Source organism: Garra rufa, chromosome 3 (assembly GCF_049309525.1).
Source record: "Garra rufa chromosome 3, GarRuf1.0, whole genome shotgun sequence".
Classification (NCBI taxonomy): domain Eukaryota; kingdom Metazoa; phylum Chordata; class Actinopteri; order Cypriniformes; family Cyprinidae; genus Garra; species Garra rufa.
Window position 1 is genome coordinate 30,841,665 of NC_133363.1, and position 15,004 is coordinate 30,856,668.

Consider the following 15,004-nt stretch of genomic DNA (forward strand, 5'->3'; position numbering starts at 1 on the left):
AATTATTCCAAAAAAATAATGTGATAAAACTATGCCATTAATCATGCCCCCAACACATAAATTCCACAAAAGGGGATTTTTCTGCCATCAGAGCAATTTAAGCTTGAAGTAGCACCTTTGTGTTTTTGCAAGAACATGCAGACTGATCATTAAAAAATACCTCAGACAGAATACAAAAATGACAAGGACAAAATACAAGAAAGTTTAGCTTGGGTGGAATACAGTACAGTTCTGCCAAAAATGAAACTTTTGACATAATTTACTCAACCTCATGCCAAAATAAAAAAATAAATAAAACTTTCATTCTTGGCTACTCCATGCCTTTATGATTAATGTTACAAAAAAACACATATTGAAAACTAAATGCACTTTTTGTAAGGTGATGATCTATTCAAAGATTTAATCATCTGCCATAATAATGTAACAAGGGTTGTCACTAACAATTATTTTGGTAATCGAGTAACCGGTTGATTTTTCTGATGAATCATCAGATCTTTTTTATTTTTGTATTAATAAAAATAGAGCGATCAAACCGATATACAAAACTTGTATATGTAGCTGATTACTGCTTCTGAAAATGGTCAATTATTGTCATGTTTTGGGCTGTACTAATTGGTCGGACTGGGAAAAACATTTGGAGTACTATAGACTGCCAAAAGTTATAACAAATCAAGGAAAACAGTGCAAAAAAGCGTTTGAGGAACAAAAGGCATTTGTGGTTGGCCAAACTATACCAGGATTTCCAGGGCAAGAATTTTGACAACATTCATGTTTGTTCTTATCATTTCTGGTCAGGTAGGTGAAATATTAGGCTAATATCCTAATTAATACTGCTCGTACATATCATTACCATTTAGTTTGTAAAAATATTGCACCTTTTGCAACTTACTAAGTCCTTCTCCATATGATTTAGCAGCTTCCACATGTTTTTTCTAATGGTTTAGACAGCATAAATTAGCAGACAAAACGTATTGAGTAGTTCACTGAGCATGCAATTCATACTGTTGTTTACATCAGAGTATGACCAATATGGCCGCGCATCAACCAAATCGTGACATTAGTGCAAACCCTCTATTATAAAAAAATAGAGCTAACGTACATTAAGCAAAACAACAAATGACTGCAGAGGGCACCAACAGTATGGCAATTGTTTTTACACTTTACTGCATGATCTAATCCTTATGTAATATTGATTAAACAATATTTAAATACAATCTTTCCCTATATATTTTATCATTGAGGATTTCTTTAAAAAAGTTAGAAAAAATCGTTCTCGTGGACCCAGTTCCGTGTCTCGTCTCATCTCATGGGATAAGAAAAGTATGAAAGACTTTGTCAAAATAGTCCATCTGCCATCAGTGCTTCAACCATAATTTTACGATGCTACAAGAATACTTTTTGTACCTAAAGAAAACAGAAATAACGACTTTATTCAACAATTCGTCATTTTAGAGAGTATCCCCTGACAGCTGCGTCACACGCATGCGCTGTTTTTGTTCGAATCAAAGCGTAAATAAATGTAGAAAACATCAGTGTGTTGCGGCTGACACATTACAGCGTACGCTATTTGCATCCAGTGGATACTCTCCAACATGGAGCTACGGTGACACGGAGGAGACAAATTGTTATTTTTGTTTTCTTTGCGTACGAAAAGTATTCTCGTAGCTTTTTTAAATTATGGTTGAACTACTGATGGCAGATGGACTATTTTGTCGACGTCTTTCATACTTTTCTTGGCACTTGACAGTGTTATTTACTTGACAGTCAATGGGACAGCCACAAAGCTCCTGGTTTTCATCCAAAATATCTTAAATTGTGCTCCGAAGACAAACAAAGCTTTTACGGGTTTGGAACGAGTAAGTGATTAATGACTAAATTTTCATTTTGGGGTGGAGTAACCCTTTAAGTTGACCGTTACAAGATGACAGACGCGTCTACGGGCCTGGAATGGTCGAATGGGGCATCTATACATATTTAAGAGGCTAAATGCAATCAAGGAATTTTTCAAATTGAGAAATCAAACTAAATCAAGGAATCGTGACAGCCCCAAATATAACAAATCTTTATTTGGCAGTTTCTCAGCAAAGTTATAGATATGACTTATTATCAGTTTATTTAAAATTTGATTTGGTTTTCCTCCTTTAGCTACTTCCTTACTAAACTACCAAAATAATTTCACACACTTTTCCATCATGATGCAGTCAGTGTTCAAAGTTAACCCGACAAATGAAAAGCCTCATGGCCCGAGCCGAACTTAAATCTCCAGTTTAATTTGATTTATCTGCTCCCTGTGTCTCTGAATTCAGACCGCTCCATCATAATGTCAGTGCATAATTTATGAGTTGAACAACAACAATTAAAACATCAACACGGAAGACTCTACATAATTCATTGAATGACTTGTAGAGAAAGACTGTCTGTCTGGTTAATGACGGACCGGTCTTTGAAGTCTGAGATTCAGCGGCTCTATGAATATCATGAATAAAGTAAGAGAAAATTTTACTAATTCGATTCATTTATTCTAGAACATTGATTTTTTTTTGGAAAGCCATCTGTGTTAGTGAAACATTTTTCTGCATGAGAGGCATGAGAGCGGAGCGGCCGTTCTCACCAACTGTTCCGGACAAGCACCATGTGCTAACGTAAGGCATCTCGAGTGCGCTTTTTCAAGACAAATACAGCCCTCGATAGGTAGGATAAGTAATATGATATCCTTATGACTGAATGAAAAAGAGCATGAAGCTGTTTGAAGTACTGTCACCATGAACTGAATGTAGAAGAAAGCACTGCACTATAAATTTGCCTTCCTGCCATAAAGAAATATCCAGATGGCCACAACGGTACCCTACCTGCCCAAACACATGTCAAGTACAGTCTTGTGTCCTTTCTTTCAAAACATACCCTCTCTTCAGCTCTGCTAGTCCACATTTCTATGTTTGCCTGCATGTAACATGGGGTCCGTTAAATGCTGAAGCTCTAGCTGGGAAAAAGACAGTGTTTAGCATTCCACCTGGTCATTAGGCAGCTGTGCAACTGATATATTCTGAGCCCCAATGTAAAATTAATGCCACCCTCGTATCAACCTCAGACAGACAGGCTAATGAGAGCATTGGAACAAACATGGCATCAATTATTCCATATGCGGCACTATATTTTTAGCTCCATCTTCTTTTCACACTTCAGTGGCCTCAATCTTTAAACCCCACAACATAAAAAAAAACGTTTCTCTCACGATAGACTGGTGATTAAGCCTAACTTGCCTAACCCAGAAAGGTTCACAAAGCCCCAAACAAAACAAAACAAACAAAGACCTGGCTGGCAGTCATTAAACGGTCAGGGTTAGTTGCTAATAGTGGATAGTGTGAGGCAATTAGCACATGGTCCAAAAAAGCCCTCAGCAGTCCTAATTAAGTCATCTCTAAGTTCACTGCAAAGGCACTAGACTCTCTTAGCACACCCAAGAGGACTGCAGAAACCAACACAAGAGACAGATCCGGGCATAAACAATGGTAATTTCGAAATGATGTGCTTGCTATGCTCTCTACATTAACTTCTGCTTCTTAGATGGCGAAACTGCACGGTTTGAACAAAGGAACTTTATTTTCATTTTACAACCCGGTTTTCTTTCCATAAGGGACATTTTTCTTAGTCCAGAGATAGAGAAAGTGATCTGCGAATGGTCAGTTTAAATGTTTTGAACTGACTAAAGGAAGACCTCAGTCATATACATTCACTCTCTTTTCACTGGCATCTGCTCTTGGATTCTACTCTTGCCTTATGCTCCTTCTCTTTACCTGAGCTCTGTCTTCCTGGACAACAGTGTTAAAGGCCATCAGGTTAGATTCCAGCTCTCACTGGCATCTCTTTCTCTCCTTAGAGCTTCAGGAGCTGTTCACACAGAATATAATTTTCCATTCTATTATGCTAGTTCTCTATTGTTTTTCTAAACAATGTAAACACATGCTAGATGGACGTGTTTGGATGTTGCGCCAGCGTCTTTTGCAGTATTTCAAGTAAGTTCAGCTTTTGAACAAATGCATCTCAAGACCTTGAGTTTTCTTCCTTTTCTATTGCCCAAGTCCAAAATGCGTTCTGTGTGAATGGCCCATTATGCTGCATATTCTATCTTTTCTTGCGTTTCTGTCTCACTCAGGTACTTCCATATGCATGTTCTTTCGGTTTCATAATTCATACTGTATTTCAATATCTATAACTATTTAATCTCATATGTAACCATTTAAAATGGTATCATCTGATTAAAACAGCCATGTAAGTCAATAAAGCACTTGCTCTTTTAAAACATGAGTAATCTACTAGTATTATCTAGTAATACTCCATAGTTGGAACAGGACCAAAAGTAGATACAAAAAAATACAAATTTAAATCTAATTAGCATACTAGGGCCCGGTTTCACAGGCAGGGCCATAGTTCAATTCGGACATTTAAGTAGCTTTTATAAACACCATTGATGTGCATCTTGAGACAAAACAATGAAACTGACATATTTTAAGATCAGTCAGTGCAAGTTTCTTTCAGTTAAAACAGCCCAGACATGCATTTTAGTCTGGGACTAGGCTTAAACCTTGTATATGAAACCATCTTTTATATTTTTGAAACCCACATATTTACATAGCTAATTGGGTATTTTGAGTAGTCTGAGTAGTCTACGGTCTAAAGAAGTTCCACAAATTAAAAAAAAGCAAAACGTATATATTTTAAGTTTATTTTAATATTCGCTGTATATACTGTGCATATTGTGGTTTTGTCATGTTGAATAACCATAATATTTTACTTTAAAACTAATTGTTTTGCATTAAGCAGCGCAAACTGTAAAAAGTCTCAAAATTCACACACACGGTTGAAGAGGTTGAAAAGCTTGATCTGAATGAAGCTATAGCATTTAATATTTTCCATGAGAAATCTTAAATCGGCATAAAATAAATCAATAGAAAAGCTTGAAAAAACTCTCAAGGGGAATCTCAGGGGGAAAATCATTTGAATTACAAATTGACTGTTGTCATCTGAAAAAGTGCCACAAGGGAAATTTTCCCCCCAACCCACCGTTACAAAAATTGTTCCTATTGCGACTGAAATCATTTTTTTTTTTTGTCTCCGAGTCTGTAGGTTTTAAGCATTTGAAACTATTTGACCTGAAAGGGAAAAACATCTTCTGTCACTTACCTCCAAAGGGAACTCTCAAGAACTTTGTTGGAGTCTGCATGGTAATATTTAGTGAGAATGAGGATGACCTATGAAGAGAAAAAAAGTGTTATTAAACACTGAATGAAAAGAATTATATGTACGTATTATTTACAATTCTACTAAAAAAATACAGTGGTGTCCAAAAATAACTTTGAAAATGTGTGTGAGACAGAAATTCGAACACATTAAGAACATTCAATCCACCTTTCTCTTATAGGATCTAATATCAAACATTTTGCTTTTCAGTCCGTGAGAAACTGAATTTACTGAGAAAAAGTGTAAATACAGCAGAGAGACATCAATGCAAGTGTCTAGCTCCTCAGACTTACATAGCAGCATGATGTGTTTGTGGTGTTAAAAACAGCATATGCTAACCTCATTTGACAGATCCCTCAAACCGCAACCACTTCACGGACAACATCTTCCTAGCTTCTGCTAATAACTGCTCCGTTACTCTTTTTCTTTAAGACTTTAGAAAATCTTTAGGACTGACTGCACTGCAAGCAGTTGCTATAGTATTGATGAGCATAGCATGAAGCCAAGTTACTTTCTTCAGCTGGCAGCAGGGAGTTGGCAGTATGAAAAGGCTGATAGAAGCTGTTAATGCTACAGATTTAAACACTTGGACATCAAAAAGGAATGTAAAACGTACAGGAGACCTGTTATGCCCCGTAATATACATCTCAGGTGTCCCTAGAATGTGTCTGTGAAGTTTCAGCTCAAAATACCCCACAGAATTTAAATATTTCATTTCAATGCCTAGAAGCAGAAACATGCTGTTTTCTGAGCGCACACATCTAAAGCACATGCAAAGAAAGTGGCTGTCATACAGCATGTGAGTACTAAAAGTTCTCTTTCATGTCTTATTGCGTATAAACTGTCAAATACACACAAGTTTATGTTAAAAACATGTGCAGATTAAGGGGCGGTAATATTATAATAAGATCCTCTTTTCAAGTCATGGGGGAGCGAAATCTTAGTGGCTTGTTTTTTCACAAGCTTGCAGAGAAAGGCTTACCAAAAAAAATTACTAGGTTGTTCTTTTTTTATGTTTTTGGGGTTGGTAGTTGAACCGGGGACCCAATTACAGCCCTTAGACATTGAAAAAGTCAGATTTTCATGATATGTCACATTTAAGATGAAGCCCAATACACTGAAACATTATCTAAAAGAGGTTAGCAGTTTTACAACCTGTATCTAATAAAACAAAATAAGTCATTCATAACTAAAAAGCCAACTGGTGATGAAGATCAGATTAAATTTAAATTTAGATTAAATTTTCTGTGCAATTAATTGCTTTTTAATTTCCCTCATAAAACAATAAAAATCACACATGTAATATGCAAGTGGGGCGACAAGCATCAACAAGCAACACATAGCTTTCTTCAGTAGCTTTCTTCAATGTTTCTTCAATCAGTTGCAGTTAGGTGTATTTTAATCCAAACAGGTATGATAGCCAGCTATAATAGATCTGAAAATGCACACAGTAACATCTTAATTAGAATTTATGTTGGACCCTTGTGTATGCATTTCACTGTATTGTGGCATTTTAGTAAGACCAATGCTTAAAATCAGCAGCTACCTTGTTGATTAGGCTGCCAGTAATTGCTTTAAATTAACACAATACAGATGATGAAATCACTTGTAGCTCCACCACAAGATTCTTTCTGCAATGTGATTCTACTTGCCTTGAAGTATTTTCACAATGAAACCCAATATCTCTTTCAATCCCAGGACTTACTGTGTTTGTGCAATGGAGGGTAAATGTTTTTTTTTACGCCTTAAGATATAAAACACACGACGAATAGAGAGCACACATATACGCAAAATGAAGCCTTCCTCTGGTCTATCTGGTTGAGGTGTAAAAGCCAGGGTGAGGTGTATCTTTAAAGTCTCTTCTATCTTTTATTCATGTTAGTAGGACGCTTGAGTTTGCAGTAACAAATCAGTAGAGTGTGAGTGAAGGGGGATGACTTGTGTCTGTATGCCTCCTTTATCTTTCTCTGCTGCCTCACACACTGGGTCTCTGACAGCAAAGCCCAGCGGAAAAGCATCGCCATGAAAAAGGGTCAGAGAGATTCAGGGCCGTGGCGGGGTGATTGACAGGTCAGTATTGGAATGTGGCAGGAAGCGTGTGGACCAGGCCAGCCTTGGGCTTTGCTTGGGGGATCGGCTGAGAGGGTTATTGGCCTGAGCTTGTCCCTCCCTCTGCAGACGACAGAGGCGCTAAAGGTTAGAACGGTGTGAGCAAAAAAGAGTTGTGTATGGCCGAAATACTGTTTTAGGCTTTACCGGTGATTCATGGCAAATCGAACTGTACAAAAACTTAAACCAAAAAAAAGTTATTTATGCAGTCACGTCAATATACTGTACTGTAAAAACTGGACTGCATTCAAGCCAGATTTATTTAATTCATTGTTATCTCAAGGATTCAATATAATTCTTTATTTCTTACTTACAAAAAAGTCATTTGAAAAGCCGTTTTCTAGGTCAAAAATGTTTTGCTCTTATAAATTCTTTATTTTTTTTACTATAGTTCAGCTTCTCTGAACATTGAGTGATAGAAGTAAAATGAGCATTTGTGGTTAAAAAGTATATAAATATATATATATTTTTTTTTAATCGTTTTGCTAGATAAGACCTAGAGCTGCACGATTCTGAATAAAATGAGAATCACAATTTTTTTTTATCAGAATAAAGATCACAATTCTCTCACGATTCTGGAGAACTTTTTTATTTTAAAGATTTACCCCTGAACATTAGGTTATCAAACAGCAGTAAAATAGCAGTGAAATAAGACTAAATAAACGTAATGAAAGAAATGTAATGAAAAATAATGTATTAATGTAAACAAAAAAATCACCACTAAACATTAAAAAATAAACATACAAAGGTGTCAGAGTAAAGCGATTTAAAGATTCTTAGCTAGAAACACTAGCCTATCAACATCACCGTCCACTCAGTGGGATGCCCAAGTTTACTTCACCATTTTACAAATAAATCCTAATCTAATAATGACAAACTATATATCGTTGGAAAGGTTTAAAGGTGCGTTCACACCGGACGCGAATGAAGCGGCAAGCACGAGTGATTTACATGTTAAGTCAATGCAAAGACGCGAATAGCCATCCTACGGCGCGAAACGCACGAATGAGGCGGCGCGAAACGCGCGAATAGCGCGAATGAAGCGGCGCGCATTGAGCGTTTCAAGCGATAGCCGCGCGAGTTCAAAAATCTGAACTTTGGCGAAAATCTGCGCCGCGTTAACCAATCAGGAGCTTGCTCTAGCAGTGACGGAGGCAGAAATCCGAGACAACAATGGAGGACAAAATCACCGTTGCTGTCTGTGGTTACTCGGAGCTGTACGATACATCTTTGTACTTTTGTAGAAACAGGAATAAAAAGGATCTTGCTTGGAAGAAAGTGAGTGAAGAGGTCGGACAATCTGGTTAGTTTTAAAAAACGTTCTTTACTCAATTTGACCTACATGTATATACATATTGAGACTACAAGCAAGCTAAAGCTGGCAAATTGAGCTCATTCACCTATTTTACAACTACTTTCCCGCTGACGAGTGGCAGAAGCCCCTCCCATGATGCGAATTCGCATCTGTTGTGAAGAAAATGTCACACGCGAATGACGCGAATTTTACCGCGCGAATGGCGCGAGTAAACTCAAATGTTCAAGCGTTCAACTACGCGCGAATAGCGCGTTTTTTCCGCGCAAGTCGCGTCTGGTGTGAACGCACCATAAGGCTCCTAAATAAATATTTGACTTTTTTTGTGTTGCAAATTATATAGGAAAATAATTTATGACAAGAGTTTCATAGATTAATTTATGACAAGAGTGCACCTCAAAAATCTACTTCATAACAGGAGTTCTGACCTTTTTCACAAACAGACTTTCTTGTTGCCTTTTTTCCCCATTACACATTAGAAATAATAAGAAATGATATACCAGATGACAACTTAAAATTTCAAAATTCATCCTTTGGAATGCCATTTTAAAATCAGACATTGCATTAACATAGAAAATGTACATCAAAATCATATTACTAAATGTTCTTGTCCATGAATTATAAAGACTTAAGATTCGATTCTTCATTTTCACATCTCTGTTCAAAAATGGGAGTAACAGTTAAGGGGTTAATGGATCGTCATGCTCATATATTGTTCCATTGCTCTGCTGGTCCATAAATCTGGCACGATCAAAGTACTACTCTTTCAATATTCAAAGTGCAAACAGTGACCGAATTTTCCAAGCATGATACAGAGCTATCTACACAACTACACAAATTATTATAGCCCACATACTAATAACAGCCTAGATATTTTATGTAGCTTAATTTGCGCGCATTGGGGAGTCGCTCTCTAAATGCAAATAGCTTTTGAATGCGCGTGCGGGTTTTACTTTTGGTTTCGGTTTCACAACCGCGCGAAACTCTCGGCGGCGCTGAGCGTGCATTCTACAATACAAGAGATTACTTTAATAAAACCATTTGAAAGTGGGTGGACACCAACGGGATTTTGAAAAGCGTGTCCCCAGTGGATATTACGCCACTGCGTGAGTGGAACTCTGCCGCTGAGTTATCATTTGATGTGAATGAATGCCGCGTATATTGAGACGGAGGCGCCATGAATTGCATCTGACAGAATGTGCACTGAAGATGAAGTTTAAATGGTTATGTAATGTTGAAGAGAACGGCGAACCTGTCACTGCATCAGCTCACAGCAGTTTGTGCAGTAATTAGGCTAGCAAAAGTTTTGTAAAATACAAATAAAATATAATTGCCTGAATCGTATAAATGCTGGATTAAGATCATGAGGGGGGTCGAATCGAGATCGCGATCTTTTAACGATTAATTGTGCAGCTCTAATAAGACCCTTTTTCCTCGACTGGGATCTTGTAGAGTCCTTTGAGGCTGGACCGAAACTGCAATTTGGACCTTCATCCCATTGGCAACCATTGAAGTCAAATAGAGAAAAACACTGGAATGTTTTCCTCAAAAACCTTCATTTCTTTTCGACTGAAGAAAGAAAGACATGAACATCTTGGATCACATAGGGGTGACATTTTTTTGGAGGTGAACACGTCCTTGCTAAATAAAAGAATATTATTTCCTTTTAAAAAAATCTTACAGACCCCAAACTCAGTGTATAAGTGAGAATTAGATAAATCAAATCAATAATTTTGCCTTTTTATTTCTACAAATAGTGCATGTAAATCAGCACTGTCTTGTTCGTTTGGCTTTTTGTTTGTTTGAGCAAAAGCAGGATATCTGATCATTATCAGAATTGTTCAAACCAAGTCTGCTTTTTGTGGTTTATTACTTCACATATTATGTTCATTTCCTTTCTCTCTCTTCGTATTCCTCTTTGTCTATCATCAACTTTCATCAAAACAAATCTGAAAAGCATCTTAGGCATCAGGCCCCCAAACATCCTCTTGGCTATTCATACCGTAATTTGTCAAGAACATAACTATTTACCAGATGTGATCTGTAACTAATTTAAAAGAACCTTTCTCTCTGGGAATACTGAAGAAAATGAGGCTTACTGTTACTGCAAACACAGCTGTATCTGGAAGAATAACCAAGTATCTTTTTCCACTTATGATTTTTAAAGGTCTTACATACTTGGGGATGAATAAAACATTATGAAACAGTGGATGAGTGGTCTACATTCACTCAACAAATAAATACCCCAGTGTGATCACCAACAACTGTGAATCTGCCCTATTCATCAAGACAGACACCATTTTGACAATTCCTTTTGAACCAATTATGCTGAACCTAATCAAACATATTAGCTGTCCACAGCAAATTTTGGCATCAGGATACACAGCGAGCAGTTTTCTCAGTCTACCCATGGGGCCGAGTGCCCCCGCACAGGCGTCAGATGGTGGCCTTTGGAAAAAGTCTGTCTGCACCCAGCTGTCTGCAGTACATTGCTAATGAACCACTGGGAGCAAAGCCTTTACTCACTGACATCATGCAAATACAGTTTGAGGAAAAGAACAACTGATGATCAGCAGCTTAGAGCAAAGCCCACCGAACTCATTACTGACATCAGCATTCAGAGAATAATCTTCACATCATTTACTTTGAGCAATAACAAAGCTGACATCAGCTGAGAGTGAAGGGAAGCAACGACTTCCTTAACACACAAACACGCTGCGGTGGCAGCCCCTTAGTTTATCGGTTTACCAAGTGGAAGTGAGAGCAGACTAAGAAATACAATGGTAAAACACTGAGCACTAAGGACAAGCAGTGAGGACGAAAAAACTGTTATTGAGAGTGAATCTTGGGATCATAAATGTCTAAAACACAAAAGATCAATTATGAAAAATCAGTTAAATCAGAAATGCACTCGTATTCAATTTCTGGCTGATATTCAAGTTCTATACTATTTTGAGACAAAAATTTTAATAGTTCACCCAAAAATGAAAATTCTTCCATTAATTACTTAACCTCATGTCGTTTTAAACCAGTTTACTCCGGAACACAAATTAAGATGTTTTTCGATAAAATCCGAGAGCTTTCTTACCCTCCATAGAGAGCAACGCAACTGACACGTTCAAGGCACAGAAAGGAAGTAAGGACATTATTAAAATAGTCCATGTGACATCAGCGGTTCAATCTGAATTTTAAGAGAATACTTTTTGTTCGCAAAGAATACAAAAATAATGACTTTATTCAACAATTTCTTCTCTTCTTTGTCAGTATCTGCCACATGTTCACGTCAGAACGCATGCGTTGTTCTACTCTCATGAACAGTGTTGGGGTAACACATTACATGTAACGCAAGTTGCGTAATCAGATTACTTTTTTCAAGTAACTAGTAAAGTAACGCATTACTTTTTAATTTACAAGAAAATATCTGAGTTACTTTTCCAAATAAGTGCGCCAGTTACTTTTTTTCCCATAGTATTGATTGAAAGTTCTGCTGTCCCCACACTGAAAAAAATGATTATGGCCCCAATTAAATTAAGCATGATTCAATTTCGCTAGTTTAAATAATAAAAATTTAGTTTTTGATTTTAATTAATAAGTATTAATTGGTTTTAAGCGAATTACATGTGTTTTAAATCCAAGCCATGTGAATTAATTAAATTCAGTTAGAAAATATTAAGTAAACTTTCTGCGCATGCGCACAAATGCACATTCTCCCTGGCGCCAAAAGGAGTTTCCAGTCATGACTCAGTCAGGTTCACGGTGGGAACTTTTCATTCCGGACCCGGAGTTTTCATCATTCGGTCGATTTACACGGTGAGTAATATTTATGTGAGTAATAATGTAGTGTAGCACTGTTTATTACAGTAAATAGTTTGTTCGCTGTATAAATAATATCTGCAAAATGAGTCTTTGGGAGAAATTCCACAGCGACCAACGGACGGTCACATATAACTTACACAAATAATACTTTTTTTATGTGACAGAATGTACTTTTAAGATATTTTGTATGAAAATGTAGTTGTATAAGCCTAAAATACGCCGTTTATTTGAAAGGATAGCGTCTATTTAAATGCTTAAGCGCTTTCGGAGATGCTCAGGCCGGTAACGTTATTGGTGTTCCCGCCTAAGTAAAGTTAACGTTACCACAGCCAGTCCTTCGGGAATCTGTCGGCTTCTAATGTGGTTAAACATGACATATAACGTTAAATCCTTTTCGACGGGTCATCTTTAATGTCTTTAACTTGTTTGTTCAAGAGCAGTTTGTTTTGGCTGAAGGTAAGGTATTGCTTGCGTGATACCGAAAAAAATGATTAACTTCTGCGGCAACTATTGCATTTAAAGCAATGATGGGCAGATCATATCCTTAACTGCGTGTTTGTACTGTAGAATTGTTTCCACAGACTCAAACTTTATTTGTGGTGTTACGTTAGATGTGTTTCGTTCATACTGGACACCATCACAACTCCAAATAACTATGCCTTGTAATAGAAAGTTCCGGGAAATCAAAAATATGGACGAAGGCATGAAGTTATGAGGGGAATTTCCAGTTAGTTCCTATCAGTAAATCTCACAATATAACATTGGATTTCTGAATGTTTTTAGTGTTCACAATTGTAATCATGTGAACATGCCCCTTTTTGCTAGCTTTAATGGTGCAGCATGTAAACTGTTTTAAATTAGCAATAATAATTATTGTGTTTTTACTTTCATTTGAGGGACTCTCTGCATGTTCCTGTGACTAGGACACATACCATTTCCTTGATGCCAAAGGAAGTTTCCAGGTTCGCCACTTTCCTGAAGTTGTATTATTCCAGCAATATGCACAGTAAGTATTTTTAGTATTAAAGCATTTTACAATAAACAGTTGACTTTAATGAAATATATCATATAATGTAATATGTTATGTTCCACAGATCACTGCTGTTTTCCAGAAAGGAGGTCTTACTGGGAGGAAAATGGTCAAATATTTCGGCATTTTACAGGAGGTATGTATTCATTTATCAAGTGTCTTTTCCTTTCCCATATGTATTATTATTTAACACAGTGATGTCAAATACAGTGTCCAGACAAAAATGTCTCTGCTTGAATTTAAATTCTACTTAAATTTCAAATACTAAAAGGGTTATAGTTGCCCAAAAAAATGAAAATTCTGTCATTAATTACTCACCCTCATGTCTTTCCAAACCCAGAAGACCTTAGTTTATCTTCAGAACCAAAAAAAATTTAATTTTTTTTTTTTTAATGAAATCTGAGAGGTTTCTGGACTTGCATAGGCAACAATATAACTGGCCCAAAAACGTACTAAGGACATAAGTGTAACCATTTATGTGACATCAGTGGTTCAACCGTATCTTTACAGATCTAAAGAATAATTTTAATGTGCAAAGAAAACAAAAATAACTTTATTCAACAATTCTTCTTCCTGCCTCCATTGTCAAGACTACAATGACATATGCGTGTGTTTTTCTTTGCTTATAAACATGGTTCAGCCCATGCATGTTCATGTCAGCAACACCAAACACTTGTGTCATGGTACTCTCATGAATGGCAGACGGTGGCGCGGAGGAGTCTGTATTTTTGTTTTCTTTGCGCACAAGTATTCTCGTAGCTTCATGAAATTACTGTTGAACCACTGATGTCACATGGACTATTTTACCAATATCTTTAATGTGTTTCTTGGCCTAAGAACATTTCAGCTGAGTTGCGTTGCTGTCTATGCGGGGTTAGAAAGCTCACAGATCTCATTGAAAATATCTGAATTTGTGTTCCATTTGCAGATTAGGAACAACATGTGGGAGATATACAAATAGATTTGTCAGTTTTCTTTCTCATCTGCTTCCTTTCACTTTAAATTAAAAAAAACCAGCTGTTTATGATGACATACTGATTTGTTTTTGTGCATATTGGCTGGTAAATATCAGTTGATACCCAACCCTACTAATAACAGTTTCTTTTTATTTAAATATAGGACAGTCAAAGAGATGACTCCTTGAAAGACCCACAACACATCACCATGGGCATACCTGTAAAATCCATTACAAATTGCAGTTTGTTGCATGACATATGAACAGTTTTAGCACTATTGTTTTATTCACTATTGAAAAAATACAATATACTGTTTAATCACTATATACTGTTGCCTGTTTCCACATATTAATTTTGCAATTCCAAGTCCGCACTCAACAATGTGGCCTCTTTCACCTGTGAATTTTTGTTAATTTTTATTTTGTGAATGTGCAACGTTAAGTAAGCACTTGTCTTCCAAACACTTGTTGTATATACAAAGAAACTGCTACTGAATTTACATTTGTTGACATTAAAAATAAATTCAAAACATTAAACTTGTTG

At 36.6% G+C, this 15,004-nt stretch overlaps 1 protein-coding gene and 1 long non-coding RNA gene across 2 annotated transcripts in view; one reads left to right on the forward strand and one right to left on the reverse strand.

The window, feature by feature from the left end:
* LOC141331546 (VPS10 domain-containing receptor SorCS2-like) overlaps nucleotides 1-7,262 on the reverse strand; it is a 173,225-nt gene extending 165,963 nt beyond the window's left edge. The window contains exons 1-2 of the mRNA XM_073836601.1: nucleotides 7,218-7,262; nucleotides 5,182-5,249 (exon numbers count right to left, since the gene is read on the reverse strand). Of these exons, the coding sequence (XP_073692702.1) occupies nucleotides 5,182-5,249; nucleotides 7,218-7,262 (113 nt within the window). The remainder of the gene's footprint in view (nucleotides 1-5,181; nucleotides 5,250-7,217) is intronic.
* A 4,917-nt stretch (nucleotides 7,263-12,179) lies between these two features.
* Nucleotides 12,180-14,801, forward strand: LOC141330947 (uncharacterized). Its single transcript, XR_012355209.1, has 4 exons — nucleotides 12,180-12,469; nucleotides 13,372-13,481; nucleotides 13,570-13,641; nucleotides 14,625-14,801. It is a non-coding gene; the product is annotated as an uncharacterized lncRNA (long non-coding RNA).
* Nucleotides 14,802-15,004: the final 203 nt, after the last annotated feature.